Source organism: Myiozetetes cayanensis, unplaced genomic scaffold (assembly GCF_022539395.1).
Source record: "Myiozetetes cayanensis isolate MyiCay16 unplaced genomic scaffold, myiCay2020 scf15, whole genome shotgun sequence".
Lineage (NCBI taxonomy): Eukaryota > Metazoa > Chordata > Aves > Passeriformes > Tyrannidae > Myiozetetes > Myiozetetes cayanensis.
In genome coordinates this window covers 595,276-613,244 of record NW_026087159.1, presented here as the reverse complement: position 1 = coordinate 613,244, position 17,969 = coordinate 595,276, and the positions used below count along the sequence as shown (strand labels likewise).

At 42.3% G+C, this 17,969-nt stretch overlaps 1 protein-coding gene across 3 annotated transcripts in view; it reads left to right on the top strand.

Moving 5' to 3' along the window:
• The window catches only part of RPS6KA6 (ribosomal protein S6 kinase A6), a 36,381-nt gene extending 22,009 nt beyond the window's left edge, over positions 1–14,372 (top strand). For 2 of the 3 annotated variants that reach the window (XM_050310297.1, XM_050310299.1), the window contains exons 11-22: positions 52–140; positions 564–628; positions 2,202–2,304; positions 3,350–3,474; positions 3,779–3,904; positions 4,357–4,446; positions 5,053–5,211; positions 5,625–5,786; positions 6,196–6,272; positions 6,947–7,064; positions 8,275–8,415; positions 9,332–14,372. In XM_050310297.1, the coding sequence (XP_050166254.1) occupies positions 52–140; positions 564–628; positions 2,202–2,304; positions 3,350–3,474; positions 3,779–3,904; positions 4,357–4,446; positions 5,053–5,211; positions 5,625–5,786; positions 6,196–6,272; positions 6,947–7,064; positions 8,275–8,415; positions 9,332–9,457 (1,381 nt within the window). In that variant the 3' untranslated portion in view covers positions 9,458–14,372. The remainder of the gene's footprint in view (positions 1–51; positions 141–563; positions 629–2,201; positions 2,305–3,349; positions 3,475–3,778; positions 3,905–4,356; positions 4,447–5,052; positions 5,212–5,624; positions 5,787–6,195; positions 6,273–6,946; positions 7,065–8,274; positions 8,416–9,331) is intronic. The other variant, XM_050310298.1, reaches the window with a different exon arrangement.
• Positions 14,373–17,969: the final 3,597 nt, after the last annotated feature.

Genomic DNA, 17,969 nt, shown 5'->3' with positions numbered 1-17,969 from the left:
TTTTTAGTACAATATATTTCTTTCTCTTACTTGTTCTCTGGTTCTTTTCAGAGCAAAGCTGGGAATGCCTCAGTTCCTCAGCCCTGAAGCACAGAGTCTCCTGAGGATGTTGTTTAAAAGGAACCCCTCAAATAGATTAGGTTGGTTCATTTATTTGGATCTTTAAATAACTCAACCCAGCTACTGTCAGTTCAAAGGAAGCAGTTGCCAGAGACTCCCAGGCTCTGGGTGATCAGTAATATTTGGGCTTAGATCCCATTTCTTAGCTTGGATTGTGACCTCTGGGTTTGGTCAAGAATGATCAGAGCTTGAATCTGTGACTCTTGGTGAGCTTGGACAGTGTCAGAGCAAAGAATATTTGCTCTGTATTCGTGGGGCTCTTGTGTTCTGCCTCCCTGATGAGGTGTCCACTGCTTGATCACATCCTTGGAATATTTGTGTATTTACAGTTCATTCAGATAACCACTGTGTCTGTATGGATTTTTTAGAAATGAACTAATTTTTAGTGAGATCTTCAAAGATATACCCAAAAGTGAGTTAAATACACTATTTTCTCTGTTCAGGAGCTGGTTCAGATGGAGTTGAAGAAATCAAGAGACATCCTTTTTTTTCTACTGTTGACTGGAATGTAAGTACAAAGTGATCTGAATGCTAAAGCTGTTGTGAATTTTTCTGTGTGTTGTAGCATTGTAAGTATTTGCATGTGAATAGGGCCCAACAAAGTGCAGCAGTGCTGACTGTCACATCCTGGCTGCTGCTCTCATCTTCCTTGGCATCTGGAGCTGCTGTATTTACGGTACAGAGAGTATTAATTATGAATTGGGCATTTAATTTTTAAATAATGAAGAGTTGCAGCTTTCTAAAGCTGGAGTTGTCTGTCAGCATTTGTAGCTGGGAGAGGATTCTGGTGTTCCCTCTGTGCAGGAATCCTCCTCTCCAGTGTCTGTCTGGTGCTTCCATGCAGGGCACAACTCCCTGTGAGTGTAATTCCCTTGGATTTCTCTCCAGTTGCCACAGCACATCCCTGATTGATCGCTCAGATCCCATTCCCAGTTGGAATATTGACTCTGGTGCTCTGAGATGATCCAAAGCCTGTCCGAGATCACAACTGTTGCTCACATTTTTAACAAGCACCTTATGATTTTCCTCTGTGGTTCTGGTTCTCCATCTTTTGAGATGTGTTTCCCAGAAACGTTCTCAAAAGCAGGATGTTCCATATCAAATAAATCCCCTCTGAAAACCCTCCTTTGCTGTAAATTCCTGCAGAGGAGTAGATGGAATAAACAAGATGTTGCTCTGCTGACAGGACTACTGGGCCAGTGCTGTGCTCACCTATTTTCTTTTTCTTATCCTTTTCTTTTTCTCTTGGGTTTATTTCTGAAAAGGTGTTTTGTTAGCTGTGTTTATGCAGAATCCACCACCAACAGCAAAACTTCACTGTTTTATGTGAATACACTTGATAAGTTGTTGTCTTGTTTTGGCTTGATCATCTACTTATTTTTATCTTAAGAGACTGATACTGAAATAAATACCAGCAATGAAGTTTGGAAGATCTGCAGTTCTAGCTCTTTCTTTTTTCTTCATAATTTTTTTTTAAAGTTGACAATAATTTGTATTTATTTCATTCTGGTGGTGGTGATGACCATTTCTGGATTTCATTTCATTTATCTCATTATCTCTTTGGGATGAATTTAGGTCTCTCTTCCTTGGTGATTTTTTTGATGTTTGGTTTGCCTTTTTTTTTTTTTTTAATTGAAATATATTCTGTATTCATGTGCAAGAAGATTAAATGAAAAAAAAAAAAACAAACCAACCTGCAAAAAATAGATCTGAAAGGAGAAGAGAAATAGCAAGAAAATGCTCTCAGAACTTCCTGACCTTTGCATGGGGCTTTGACATCATTTAACATGAAATTTTCTCTTCCTGAGCTGTAAATGGGACTTATTGCAGCTTTGAGATCACTCAGGCACTGCATTTCTCTAAAGCATGTTAAGTAAAGGAGAAAAAAAAAAGCAGAGCCTTTGTTCTCCTTTCCCTGATTTAGTTTGGGGCTTTAGGACAAACCTGGACTGGAGCTTTGAGAAGGGGCAGTGCCAGCCCAGAAGGACGTGCCTTTACCTGGGCAAAATCACAGCCCCCGTGCAAGGCTCAGTGACTCTTGATTAACTGATTTTTTATTTTTTTTTTTAACTTCTACTCAGAAACTGTTCAGAAGAGAAATCCAACCTCCATTTAAACCTGCTTCTGGAAAGCCAGAAGACACCTTTTGTTTTGATCCAGAATTCACAGCAAAAACACCAAAAGGTAATTAATTGTGCATGGCTGTAAATTGGTGAGGTTTGTGGGACAAGAGGGTCAAGTTCCTGTTAAAACAACAAGCAAAAAAAACCAGTGACAGAGTTAAAAGGAAAGGATGCAACAGGGTTTCCAGTGCTTTGAAGGAGTGTGTTCTCCTCACAGGGTTCCTGGTCTTTGAAATATTCTGCTAAACTTCGATTCATACAGAAAAAAGTGAAATAAATGGAATGTTAACGTCTGAATTGTGGTTTCTAGTTGTGATTTAAAGTCAGACACGCACTGCTTGGGGGTAATTAATACTAAAAGCAGACTCAGTTTGATAGCAACACTGAATATTTTTAGGGTCAGTATTTCACTAAGAAGTACTTGCTTTAAGTAATGATTATAATTAGTGTTGTTTAGTCTGCTTCAAGTTTCACTTCAGATTTTCTTTTGTGATTTTTTTTTTCTTCTTTCCTGCTGCACCCAACTCTTAAACCCATTTGTTTTTGTTTGGAGAAGGTCTGTGGTCTCAACAGGCTGCACAATATTTTCAAGCTGTGCTTACTGTGAGACTTCATAGTGAATTTAGAGGTGCACATAATATAATCTGGGGAAAATTGGGTTCTAATTATTCAGTAATACCACTAATTAAGTACTCTTGCACTGCCTCACTTGTGCCTTGCCAGCAGCACATGCACCACTGAAGCAGCACAGTCTGGTTGCTCTTCTGTGTTATGAAGTTGTTGAACACAAGACCACGATCTTTATTTCTTTTTCATAAGGGAAGTTGTGTTTCAGTAAATTTCTCCCTAAAAACATATGTTCATACACTAATTCCTGCAGTGCTTCCCAGTTCAGATAAGACCCAGGAACACTTGCTTTGTGTTTGCTACAGAAATAAGAGCAGACAGATAAAAATCTAGAAGTCTTACTCAGCATCTGGTGTTATTCTTGGTTGCTTCCCTTCCTTCCCTCAGAACGTTTCTTGTGGGTTAACTCTCTTAAATGTTGACAAATGGCCTTGTTTTGCTGGGATTTATCCACACTAATCGCTTGTGTCTGCCACCAGATTCTCCAGGAGTCCCACCGAGTGCAAATGCCCATCAGCTCTTCAAAGGATTTAGTTTTGTTGCAACTACTACTGTAGAAGACCATAAAATATCCCCTCTCACCAACATTCTGCCCATAGTACAGGTAACACTTCTTGGGTTTTGGGAAACTTTGTTGACATGTCAGAGACTGACCAATATTTAGTATTTACAACCTGTTCTTTTTTGGGGGGAGGGGGGAACCATTATAAAATGTGCCTTATTAAAATACTTCCCTGGGATATTTTTGAATTTTAAAAAAGTCAGCTGCTGTTTCTCTGGAGGCAGAATTCCAAAGAGAAATCATGGGCAGGCAGGAGAAACTTTTGCTGTTGGGAAACTGTCATGGCAAAGAGCATCTTGTTGGTTTAGATGACAATTTGAATTTGTTGGTTTTTTTTTTTTTGAAGCAGCTTCATGGGAACAGTGCCCAGTTCACTGATGTCTATGAACTGAAGGAAGATATTGGTGTTGGTTCCTACTCTGTTTGCAAGAGATGTATACACATAGCCACAAACATGGAGTTTGCTGTGAAGGTACTGGAATAAATTTCCTTGTTAACAGTTCAGAAATTATTGTGCAGCAGATTTGTAAATTTAAATTTATGAATTTTCCAATTAGTGTAGCTGTTTTTGTAAGTCAGAAGCCTGAAAATACTGTACAATTATGAGAACAGCAGAAATGAGATTCACAAGGGTGGAACTGGGCTGCAGAGGGAATTAGTGATGCTTCAGACAGTCCATTGCATTTCCTTGCCCACTGGAGCAGGATAGGCTGCATTAATGATAGAATCTTAACAAGGATAGAGCAAGAAATGAATAAACTATGGGATGTGAAGCTGGAACGTGAATTAATCGTGATGAGTAAGAAGTAATTAACTCTGGAATTTTTTTATTCTGTTGTTGAAGCAAAGATGTAAATAGGAAAAAAATGTCTTTATTAAGCAGGCTTTGTTTAGCCAAGTTGTTTTTCCTGTTATATTTTGCAGATAATTGATAAAAGCAAGAGGGATCCCTCAGAAGAAATCGAGATTCTCATGCGTTACGGACAACATCCAAATATTATCACTCTGAAGGATGTATGTACCTCTGTCCCTGCTACCTCTTACTGCACAGTACTCAAAAAACAAGTAGAGATGCAGGGAGTTTATTGGGACTCATTAAATTTCCTTTACATGGTAAAATGTATTGTGAGAGCAGTACCTAATAGTAAAGGGAGTATTTCAAAATACAGTGTTGTCCTGATACTAATTCTTTCTAAAGGCTGTTTAATGAAGCTGAAGTGAGAAATGATGTAAAGGTTAGAAATGCCATATTTCTTATTTGAAATGAGTACTGGTGTGGGAATCTGAGAATGCTGTTCATGTCCTGTCTATGCCAACTGCCAACAGCTAAAAGTTATCTGTGGATGGGAAGAGCAACAGGGAGTGGTGGGGCTGCTTTCCTCTTGGAGCAGAAGTTCTGAGACTGAAAAATGTAATCGAGAGTCATGAATCAACTGCTGATTGACACATGAGCTGCCTCACACTCCGTGCTGTGCCAGGGCCTGCTGTTTGTGCTCCACGTTCCTGTGGGAGGAGGGGAACAGTCCAGTCTGAAACTTCGGTTCATTGGGATGTGTAATCGGAGATGTTGGTTTGGAATAGATACAGTTACATGCTTACACTTGTTAAACCTCTCCTCAGGTGTATGATGATGGCAGGTTCATCTACCTGGTGACTGAGCTGATGAAGGGGGGGGAGCTGCTGGACCGGATCCTGAGGCAGAAGTTCTTCTCGGAGCGTGAGGCCAGCGCCGTGCTGTTCACCATCGCCAAGACCGTGGACTACCTGCACTGCCAGGGGGTGAGGGTTCCTGCCAGCCACAGCCTCTCCCACATCTCTGAGAGTTACACATCCCTTGTGCTACGTGCCTGGCTTGTTGTTATGGCAGAAGGGAGAAAGGTTTTGTATTTTATTACAAAGGTGAATCATATCAACAACTCGTCCTGTTCTTCTGGCAAACCCTTTGGACTCTGCAGTTTGTGAAGCAGCAGATATTTGTTCTCTTGTGCTTGTTGGCAAATGGTGATGTCAGTTCCAGTCACATTATGAGCCAGTGGGATTTTTATTACCTTACTTGAACTAGAATTTTCTGTTACTTAATAAGTGTATTCGTCTAGAGAACAGTTTCTATAAATTGCAAATTCGGTACAAACAAATGCACTTTGTTTGGTGCTCTTTCTAAATGGTGCCTTTTCAAATTTCTTGGTTTAAAGGTGGTGCATCGAGACCTCAAACCCAGTAATATTTTATATACAGATGACTCCAATAATGCTGATTCCATCAGGATTTGTGATTTTGGATTTGCAAAACAGCTTCGAGGAGAAAATGGACTCCTTCTAACCCCGTGCTACACTGCAAACTTTGTGGCACCAGAGGTATTTTAAGCTGCTCTGTGTTTTCTTTATGCTGTTTTTGATGCATCAGATACTTAAACTTGTTAGCAATGCTTGAAAAAAAAAAAAAAGAAAAACTCTGCTAGTTTTCCTTAAATATAATCACACATACTTTACAAATACTGGTGCATGAGTTTATTATAAAACTGCTTTAAAATAGCAGAGTCTACCCTCAAAAATAAGATGTTAGCCTGTTGAAAATCTTAAGAGATGATGTTCTAGGAACAGGAAATATTGTTGGTATTTACTACCACCTGTATATTGAAAAATCAGTAGTCAAACCTGTGACATGATGCAGGGATTGCCTTACCCTTTCTTTGGGCTGGGTAGTGCTGTTGGTTTGGGGTGGTTTGTGATCCATGCAAAGTCTTTAACACTCTTTGTTTCACAGGTGCTCATGAGACAGGGCTATGATGCTGCTTGTGACATATGGAGCTTGGGTGTTCTTCTTTACACCATGTTGGCAGGGTGAGAAAGATTTCTGAGCTGTTTTGTTTACCTAAAATTCCAGCATGCTGCCTGAATCCCTGCTTCCCTTCAAATGGTAAGGGATTACCTCATGGAATGACACACTCAGGTGGAACAGTAAGTCAATAAGTAAACACAATAACCAGCCTTATCTTACAAGGAGGTTTAAGGCTTCTCTTTTCCATAGGACAGGATTGGGGGATGCCAAGGACTTCCCCCAGTTCTCTGGAGAGAATTTAGCCTGTGAAAGTACCTGGGGGTTTTCTTTTTACCCTGCAACCTCTCATCCTCCCCACCCTGCACCCTTGGAGTCACCTTCTGGCATCTCCTGGCCCTGTTATAGAACACACTGGTTTATAGTTCTCTAACTCACCCAGACTGATGCAGCTCTAGGAAGCATCTAGTGGCCAAAGGAGAAAAGGTTTTCTGAGTTTTGCTCTAGCAGAAGACTAGCAGGCTTTTTTGTCTAAGGGCTAAATAATTGGAAATTATTCTCTTCCTAAATTGGTACTTGTGATGTACTATGAGAAGTGTTCGTAGTATTTAACAGTACCTGTGTATTCTGTGATATGTTTCTGTTGGCAGTGGAATTCTGAGTGATTCACGAGATTTCTTCCCAATTCCTGGCAGTTTTTTACCCCTAACAAGGTGCTTTGTTTTTTGTCTCTCAACAGCTACACTCCCTTTGCCAATGGTCCCAATGATACTCCTGAGGAGATCCTGGTACGGATAGGCAGTGGAAAATTCTCCCTAAGTGGAGGCAACTGGGACACTGTTTCAGATGCAGCAAAGGTGGAAATGTGTTCTGTTTTGACATTTTTGTAGAATTCAAAGGAATGTTGCTGAACATTATAAACTAGACTGGTCTGTCAGGGCAGGTTGTTTGTGGGGTTCCTTCACTGCAGGGATGATTTTTACAGTTATCTGTCAGTTGTAGTAGCTGCCCAGTCTGCCATTAAGTTGAATTTTTTATAGTGCCATTTCTTTGTTGTTCAGTGCTGAAGTCATTGAGTGTCTTGTCTTTGTTAGTACTTTAACAACCAATTAGATCTGCATATCTTGCCAAAAATCTTCATCAGCTTGATTATGCAGCTGTCCCTTTTTATTTAAAAACACTCCATCTCTTCTCAATTGCTGCATGGGCTCCCTGGTGTTGACCTGGTATCTTAATCACCAGTGTTACCTTTTCTAAAGATTGGCATTAATATTATTAATATTTAATAACTATTAATAATACTTACTAATATTAAAATCTCCTTTCCTGATCCTTTGGAACTGTACTGTTTGTTCAGTTCAGTAGGAGTGATTCAGAATGCTGCTGTCTTAGCACAAGTAACTCACTTCTGTGTATTTAAGAATGCTTGACAGTTTGTACCTCAAACAAATGGAACATTCTGTCTGCTTGTCCATATTTTGTTTTTAATTCAGACTATTCCTATCTCTGTTCTGTGCCCTTCCCACCCAGCTCTGCTTTTGACCAGCACTGTAATTAGTAGCTTATTGCTGATGCTTCTAACAGGCAAAACCAAGTGGCCATTGCTGTTGGATTTATGCTTTATGTGGCTCCTTGAAGGAAAAGTTCACTGCTGGTGTGTCACTATCAATTAATTCAATTGTAATATGTAGTCAGACCCCAAACATGCAGAACGAACACGGAGAGATGTTTGCAAATAATAGCTTTCCTCCACAAATTCTGTCTGCTAAATTCTAATAGGATTTCTAGTCTTTTAAAGATTCTGTTAATAACAGACATGAAAGGCACAACAGCAAGTTCCTTTGCAATAAAGGCTTGCTCTGTTGAACTGCTGCAATAGTACAACACATTGTTTTGAGCCTTCTGCAGTGTCAAGGCACAGAAAGATCCAGTCTGTCTGCTGATCTGGGGGGGGGGGTGTGTGCATTGTGTTAATCCCTCTGCCACAGTGGGTCCTTTGCTCACTGCTGCCATCAGGACTGCTTTAAAGATGATTTCAGGTGAACAGTGTGTTTGGTTTCCCTGCAGGACTTGCTCTCCCACATGCTGCACGTGGATCCCCACCAGAGGTACACGGCAGAGCAGGTGCTGAAGCATTCCTGGATTGCCTGCAGGGACCAGCTGCCACATTATCAGCTCAACAGGCAAGATGCCCCACATCTAGTAAAGGTAAAACACCCTGCACTGTGCTCAGGGTGGTGGCTGTGCAGTGGGTTGGGTTGGTTCACAGCTACAGACAGAACTTTCGTTAGTTCTTTTTGTTTGTTCTTTAGAAGAGGAATTAACTTCCTTTTCTTTCCCTTAGAACCTGCTTATGTAACTACATGAGAAATTCATGGAATGCTTTGGGTTGAAGGGACTTCAAAGTTCATCCAGTCCCACTCCCTGCCATGGGCTGGGACAACTTCCACTATCCCAGGTTGCTTCAAGCCCCGTCCAACCTGACCTTGGACACTTCCAGAGATCCAGGGGCAGCCACAGCTTCTCTGGGTAACCTGTGCCAGGGCCTGCCCACCCTCACAGGGAAGAATTCCTTCCCAATATCCCATCCAAGCCTGCCCTCTGGCAGTGGGAAGCCATTCCCCCTTGTTCTGTCACTCCACACTCTTGTGTAAAGTCCATCTCTAAATTAATAATAAATCATTTGTTTACCTTATGTTCAAAGGAAGAGATTTTTCTGGGTGTTTTCTTTGCAAAGATTAAGGTAGTTTAATATTGAGTTGTGTCATGACTGTCAGGATGTGAATAGCCTCTGAACCTGCTGTATTTGATAAACTGGTGCTGATCTCGCTTGGAAGGTGCTAATTCTGCCCTACATTAAAAGGTGACTCCTACATCTAAGGTATACAAAAGAAATACACAGGAAAGAAAAAGAAATGTCACATGTCAGCCATGCTTAGAAATCAGAAGGATTCAGCAATAAATGTATTTTTCCAAGCAGATTTTAGAGGTGCCTGTGACCTGCCATAAGTAATTTGGTTTTCGTTGAGTTAACTGAGAACTTAATTTTCAATTGCTTTATTGTCTGATAAAAATACTTTTTTAATATATATATATAATTATTTTATATTTCTTTTTTCCCCAGGGAGCCATGGCTGCTACATATTCTGCACTGAACCACAAGACATTTCAGCCAGTGTTAGAGCCTGTTGCAGCCTCCAGTTTAGCTCAGCGACGGAGCATGAAAAAGCTCACATCCACAGACTTATAGATCCACTGGCACACCTGAGCACACAGAAGCAAGGGGGAAACTCAACAAGGGGCTCTGTTTCGCCTGACCTGTGATCAAAAAGGCATCTATGGTTTCCTGCTACACTACTTGAATTCTGTAAAAGTCCTTTTTTTTAAAAAGAAAAAAGAAAAAAAAAAATCCACAGGTTCATACTGTGTTTGTTTTACAGGCTGTATCTGTAAAATTAATTTAAACATCAGGTACACCATGATGAACTTCTCTACACTGTCCTTTGAGATCTGTTGCAAATATTCTTTCACATTCTGTATAGTTTTGCTGGGTTCAGTTAAAAAAAGAAGTGGTTTAGGGGACCGTTGCCAATGACCAAGTTGTACATAAAGTGTCAGTGGGAGTTTTCTTTTCCTCACACCTTTTAGACCCTGTTGTGAAGGACAAATTAATTTTGTAATTGGGCACTTAATTCATTCAACTTGATTCATTTCACTTGTCCAGGACTCTTATGCAAAGTTGGCTCATGTCTTGTGCCAGTGTTCAGTTCATTAGTGTGGGTTTGGGAGGTCTGTGTTTGCATGGTGCCAGTAACTGATAAATTTATGTGAAAATACAAAGGGATGTGGAAAATTCTGCACTTTACCCATCAACTTAATTTGATCACTTGTGACCCAAAAAGAAGTGCTGATTGTGGCCTCTTAACAGGAAAATGAACATTTCTAGTTGTTGCCACAAATTGTGTTCTGCACTGAGCTGGAAGAAGTTAAAATGTGCATAAACTGTCAAAAATAAGGATCTCAAAATCATTGGTACCACTTTGAGACAACACCATGCAGCTCAATCTTTGTTACTTCTATCTGCCATCCATTAGTACAACTACTGAGTTACATCCCTCAGCAGTCTTTCCACTGAATATCAAGGTTTTTGGCATATGACACAAACTGACACTTTATTATAACAGACTTGGCACGTGGATTTTTATTTATTTGATTTTATTTTTGTTTGTTTTAAAATAGAACGTTGTTGCTTCTCTCTGAACCTCTCGCTGCATGTACAAATATTACAGAACAGAAATGCAAAATTCTCTTTGCCTAACTGTAGGGGTAGCTTGGGGAAATTATTAAGCCTTGCAGTGTGCCCAGATAAGGGAATTCTGACCAAGGAATGTCACAGTTATGGATGAATTCCTGTGGCCAGCACTCCCTTGCCCTCTCTGTCTGGTGTTAGGACTTGAGCTGTTCCTAAATGCTGTGATGAAGAGGAAAGAAATTGCAGGGCCAGAATTATCTTGGGGGTTTCTGCTTCAAAACCTTTGCTAACTGCTGGTAGACTGGGAACTAAAGCATTCAGAGATAAAAGTGTTCTCCAAAGTTGTAGACACTGAACAGTTATAATTTCATAGCAGGATGACACACATTTTAAATATTAATTAAATTAGTGACATCAGACTGTGAAGAGGTAGAAAATCCAAGTGACCAAAAATCAAATCTGATTTGTCATCATTGAATTTCCACTTACAGGACCCCAGTGATGGCAGAACTGGGGCGTTTTGAGACAGAGGAAAATAAAACCTTCCAGGAGAATTCTGGCCCAGCCACCAGGAGTGGTGATGGGAACTCCCATCTTACAGGAGGGTGTTGGCTGGGTTTTGTCTGTACCTGTGAAGCACTTGGGGGTGTTGGAAGTTCTGTTAGATAAGCTGCTTTCTTCTGTTGTGATGGGGGAAGATGGGAATTACCTGTTCAGATATTTAGGTCTGAATATACCTAGATTTGAGACTTCCTGAGGATAGCAAACATAGGTGTGCTCTTTGTATCCTGCAGAACGTGCCCCATGTGGAATTTCTGGAGTGCTGGAAGCTTTAGGGGCCATTTGTGCCTAGTTTTGAGGTGCCTGTTTGAAATGCTTGAAGCTTCTCAAAGAGCTCAACTGCTTCCTCAAAAAGCTTTTTGTTTAGGACAAAATCTGCTTTTGCAGCTGGTTCATCTTCCTTTTCCCTACCCTGGAGACCTTTGCCAGCAAGAATGCCTGTAAAAACCTCTTGTCCACACTCTGTCATGGTAATTCTGATGTAAATTCAGGGCTGACTGCCAGAAGAATTTGAATTCACTCAAAAAAAAAAAAAAAAAAAAAAAAGCAAAATGGTGGAAATGAAGCTCCCTGAGCCAAGGTCAAGGTGTGATGTGGGTTGAAATGCAGTGGTAAAAGCTGTGGTGGGGATGAGAGGTAAATGCAAGGCGTGGAACACAATGGAAATGTCAAACTTGAACTGTCTTCAATTGCCTTTCCTGTAAGGCAGCAGCTGGTCTTTAATGGCTTTACCCATGAATCATTTAACAGTGTTTCTATTGGTATTTTCTTTTAGCTTGTAGAAGCACCACATTATAAGCACCTTAAAAGCATTTTGCACAAGAGCAGTTGGAAGCAGCTGAAGGTACTGGAGTTGTTCTTGGTGTGCAGCACAAAGGTGGTGAGAGGAAAAGTACACAGACAAGGCAGAGAACACAAACAGGGTGGATGTTCTGATTCTTGGCAGAGTTAAAACAGCTCTAAAGTTATCCCTGCTGGTTTCATATCACTCCTGGCCTTTGGTAAAGGTGATGCTCCTGGGGTAAAAGCGAAGTGTCAGTGACTGCAACATTACAGAGTTGTCTTATCATGAGGAGAAGGTGTGGATATGTTATATCTGACAGGCCAGTGTACCCTGGTATGCCAATTGTAATCCTTAATTTAGGGGGGAAGTTCCCTTGCTATGACTGTTTCAGCATATCACTCCTTGAAACATTTTGGACGTGCAGGAATACAGAAGAGTTCATGTGCAGTTTGCTCTTTCTGTGTCTAACAATCATCTTTGAGATGCTCCTTTTGGAATTTCTTCCATATTTCTCATCCCTCCTTTTCCCAGCTTAGGTTTTGTGATACAAAAGTAGCATGATCTGCTCATGGACTGTCAATTAAATGTTTGAAATAGAAGAAAAGGTAACTGGAACAGAGGTCAGTGCACAGTGTTTAACTTTCATATCATCTGGGCACAGCTGAAGTTCACAAATTGCTTTATGAGTTGGGGGAAAAAGTAAGTTTTTACAAAGACTGGTAATTACACAGAAATAGGCATTCAGCCTAGAGGAGTTCCCCCAGGACTAAAACTTAAATGATACAATAGTTTGGCAGTGGCTTCTGTTCCTGCCAGAAAAGCTCCTGCTCTGATGTTTGGCGATAATTATCAATAAGCTCCAACTCTCTGGTACACAGAGGGCAGATCTCACTGACATCAGCTGGAGCTGGAGCAGGCTCAGGACATGCTTTGCTGGTCTTTCACCCCTTGGATATCACTGATTTCCATCTTCAGTTACCCTTTTCAGAAAAAGTGAGGGACTCTGTTGTATTCCTGTTACATATCCACAAACTCTGCAGTGGCATCAGTGTGAGCCAGTGGTGGGTGACACAGAGTGCCCACACCCAGAGCTTGGCCTGGGTGGGTTCAGTCAGTCTGTGACTTCTGTAGTCTCAGTGTTGTGTGGTTTTGGTTCTTTTCCCTATTTTCCTCAAAACCAGTAAACTCTTGACCACAGCAAGAGCCTGAGGTGCAGGTGCTGTGCTGTTCACTGTAGTGTGGTTTAAACATCCCTGCATCCAGAGGGGGAATCCAAAACCTCGCCCAAGTCAGTCCCATTGAGCTGGAATTCTGTCTTCCCTGTTTCAGTTCGTTTTTCAAAGCTGATTTGTGTTTGTCCAATGTTTAAATGACCTCGAGCAAACTTCAGCAGTTGCAAGTTCCTTGTTACAGGCTGCTCTGTGGAATTGAGTTCAGTGAATTAACAAGGCTATAATAATTCTCCTGATTTGTATCAGTGAAATTAGGCTAAAACATCAGTGCAAACGTGGGGGTTTATGTACTTCTGTAGCACTTAAGTTTTTCAGTCCTATCCAGAATTAAAAGTTTGCAAATATTTGTGGGAGGGGAAGAGAGGAGCAAATTTTTCTTTCTTGTGAGTTTTCAGAAGGCTCCTGAAGCTGTGATGATAACAGAGCCCTTATATAATCCTGTAAGGTTAAAAACCATACAGTTCTCCTTGGAAGTTCATTCAGAAACCACGTGGGGTGTGTGCTGATACCTGTTGGTAACACACCTCCTCATTCACACTGTACCATCCATCTGCATTAACATCCTCTAGTCCAGCACATTCTGAGTACTGGTTGTCTCTGCTTCAGTGTAGTTCTTAAATGTTTGCTCCCCCAATTTATGTTGTGCCTTTGGGAATAGAAGAAAATACAAATTTGGGAAAACCCCGCCCTGAGTGTGTAGCTAAAGCTGACTTGAGTATTTATAACAATTCATACAATTAGAAGCCCCCATAAAATCATCAGCAACTGGTTTTCTCGAGCTTTTTCCTGTGTAATGAAAGCAAACTCTCTCTGAAAGCTTTAGAAGATACTTGATTGATTATATCTCAATATTTGGGCAACAGCTCATTACCAATAGCGAGTCTGAATAACCCTGAATCCTCTCCTGGGGTGTTTCTGGGACAGCTGTAGGTGCTGGGGCTGGCTCTCCTTTGCAGGCCCAGGGGTTCAGGTGTGGGTGTTCTGCAGTGGGGCAGTGTTGTTGATGAACTGCATTGTCATCCTGTCCCAGGCACTTTGGCACCTTGCACTGAGCCTCTGGGCAGAGCTGGCCCTGCCCTGGCACGGGAGCGGTGACAGATCCGGATCCGAAAGGGCATTACCTGCAAGCAGTGCAATGAATTCCGTGCTCTCTGAGGTACTTCAAAGATGGAACTATCCAAAAGGTCCCCATTCTCAGATATTGTAACTGTCATTTCTTTCTCTTAAAGCATATTGTGGATTTTGTATCATACTGTATTTATTTCATTTAATTTTAAAAGAAATGTTTTCTTTAAAGCTCTGTATATATTGACATTAAAGTTTGCATTGTACTACGTTCTCCTCTTCTTGCAAGGCTGAGTCTGGCAGTGCAGGGTGTGCTGTGGTGCTTTTCTTGGCACCGTTGCCAAATTGCAGCGTGCCAAAGACAACCTGAAAATGGTATTTATTTTTGTTAAACCTTGTGAATAATCCTAAAGGTACAGTTTTAAATAGCTGGCAGTTCTTTGAGCACTAGAATAAAAAGGTTGCAAATTCATAACGTTTTATAATTGACAAAAAACCATCACTTATGATTTGGAAGTTCACCAGCTCTTTTTTTTTATTATTTCCACTTTAAATGGATGAGCAAGCATTCCTAAATTAAATATAAATTGTATTACTTGGTAAATCTTGCCAAAAATCTCACACACATCAAGAGCTATTTAGAAATTTATCCTCAGTCAAGTGTTTCATGCCACACTTGTAATAAAACAGGCATTCAGTGGTAGGATTGATGTGTTAGGGTGGGATGATCCACCTTCTGTGTGTTTTTCAGGTATCTGTTAAATTTGACTTAATGCATTGAGAGGAAATAATTTTCCTGCAAAGATCTGGTCCTTTGAAAATAGACACTTGGACTGTGAGTGCCAGGAATCACATTAATAACTGCCCTGCATAGACACCTGGGCAGGGTTATGATGATAAATCACTGCAGATTATTGAACTCCTCTGTCCTAAACATGAACTGTTGCAGCAAAGCCAAGTGTTGTTGATGTTCTCACTGCCAGAGAATGGAACAGCTCAGGATAATATCCCATCATGGCGCAAGAAAATGAGATTTCAGGATAATGGCATTGATGGTAAATTGTAATATCTGGGTTTTAAATCACTCCTGAGGTATTTGGTAACTGCTGTTGCTGTTTGTATTCAAAATGGCTTATGGATATTTTTGTTTTTCCATCGTTCCCAAGGCACAGAAGGGTTTTCCCACAGTTGCCTCAAGTCCATCTCTTGGGTGATGTTTGCTCACACAGAAGCACTTTGGGGCCTGTCTGCTGGGTGACTGAAACCGTATAGGAGGCAACAGGTGAAAAAGATTCCAAGATGGTGATGATTTGCTTTGATTTCACTGAAGGTAGGCAGGAAAAAAATAACCAAATTGGCCAAAAATATTACTCCAAAATACTTTTAATAGCCCTGAAAACCCCAAAGTCTCAGTGAGTTCCTGGAGGCTTGGTGAAGATGTTGCTGGTGGGAGAAGAGACAAGGCATGGATCAAAACCCAACCTTACTGAAAGGTTTCAGAAACCAAGCAAGTGTTAAAAAAGGGACTCCAGAGTGTGCCTTTATCACATCCTGCTCGTCTTGTTTTCCTGCACATTTTGGTTCTCAGGAGCTGTTTTCCCTGTGATTCATCTCTGAAGCTTTATGACTGTTAAGAGGCACCTTCCCACCTGTTTTTTGTGCTTGTATGGGGTGGACAATGTTTTAAGGTAAAGAAAACGCTCCCACCTCTGCCCCAGCACTGGCACGTAGCAGGACGAGGGAGCAGGTGTCTGCTGGAAGTTCTGCCAAAAATAAGGATTTAACTGTATTGTAATGTTTATTTAGCAGTTTTCCCCAAGAACAGGTATTTTGTTGTCTTCCACTTCTTTTGGGCTGGATTCAGTCGTCTCAGGGGTGAGGAAGCAGTGAGTAGCAGGGGTGAAGCACAGCCCCAGGGGACGCTGCTCAGAGGGGATACAATTCCTTATTGCTCTTCTCTTGAGAATCTAAACTCGAAATTATTTCAATCCCAGTATTGCTGAGGGTAGGATGGAGCAGCAGATCTCGGGAACATCGAGCCTTTGAAATGTTCCCATTTCAGCTGGGCTGTCGGACACTGGAGCAGGAAAATGTGCCTTCACCGCAGCCTCGGTGGGTCCTGCCGGGGGGAGCCGGGTAACCCCTCGGGGAGCATTTCTCCTTGGGGATCGGGAGGAAATTCCTGATGCCTGGAGTGCAGGCAGGGAGAAGGGACACGGAAGGAACCTCCAGGTGGGTACAGAGTCCCCAGCGAGCCCAAAACCACCGCCGAGTGTCGGTGCCGAGCCCCGCGGCTGCTGGGCCGGGCTGGTCCCATCGCGGGGCCGGTCGTGGCAATTCCCGCTGGCCGAGCCCGTCCCGGGGGACCCGCGGGGGGCCCGGGGGTCGCAGCCTCCCCTTTTCCATCCCCGAGGCCGGGCTTGGTCCCGCAGAGCCCCGGGAGCAGCGGGAGCCGCCGCCGCCCTGCGCTCCCCGCAGCTCCCAGGAGATGGAGGCAGCGACCGCCGCTCCCCGACATTCCCACCCTGCGTTATCCCGTGGGAAAACCTCCCCGGCTGGAGGATGCACGGCCAGGAACTGGAGTTCTGTTGTGGTACTGCAGTTCGATCGCGTTTTGGTATTTTATTTGTTTACTTTTTCCTTGTCGAGAACACCTTGTTCTGCTTGTTCTCTTGTTTTCCTGCCTGTAGGATGTGATGGTGGGATCCTGTGGGATCCCTTCGTGTTCATATCCCAGAGAATTTGCTGGAATGGCTTCAGGTTTGCTGCTCAATAATCTGTTCTGGCTGAAGAGCAGAGAAGCAGCACTAGCACCGCTGTGAAATGCTCAGGACCAGCCTTGGGGCATCAGCCACAACCCAGAGTTCACAGCCCGGCAAGGATTTTCTAATAGTAGCAATACTGGGAAAAGCAGAGTAGGAACCGTAAAATCACAGCTATCCCGAGCTGGAAGGGACCCATAAGGGTCATCCATCCAACCCCTGGCCCTGTACAGACCCCCCCAAACAATCCCCCCCTGTCCCTGAGAGCTCCTGGAGCTCTGGCAGCCTCGGGGCCGTGCCCAGTGCCCCGGGGAGCCAGGAGGATGCCAGCCAGGAGGATGGAGTGTGGAGTGGGCAGGATGGCACACGGATCCACGTGGACACCTGGCATGGCAGTGCCTGGGCAGTGCCTGGGTGTGGCACTGCCCTCTTGCAACAATTCACCTGCTCCTCCTCAGTGCCAGAGTTTGTGCAGCCAAGCACGAAAGCTCCTGGTTTGGAAACGGCAGCAAGAGACGAATTTGGGAACTTCTGATCTAGAGCAAAACCCTCCAAATGCAGATTTCCCAGGTAAATAGAAACATTTTGGATCCAAATAGAGACCAGATATGTATTTTTAGTGATTTTGCAAAGCTATGGAACTGAAGCAAAGGTGACGTAAACACCTGTATGCTTCAAATACAACTTTGTACATCTTTGCTGTTTTGATTAGGAAACTTATTGCAATTTAATGTGCTCTGATACTCCAGGGTTCAGCATTCTATGATAGAAAAACTCTCCTTAAATTCTGATAATAAGACAAGAATTTAGGAATAAAAGTTATTTAAAAGCTTGCCTTGCTCAGTTAAAAAAGCACATTATGATCTAGTTAAGGTTGTCCCTGCCCATGGCAGGGGGTTGGACGAGATGAGCTTTAAAAAAACCCAAAATAAGGGATTTCCTTGTGCTGCTCAGGCTCCTGCCGGAGATAGGGGAGCAGAAAATGAACCTCATATTAATTAAGAGCTCCAGCCCAGGAATTATTGGGATTGCTCATTCCTTGTGCCCCGTGGAAAATGATGAAACTCAAAAACAGTGGAAAGAGTTGATTTAAATGCTCTGGCAAT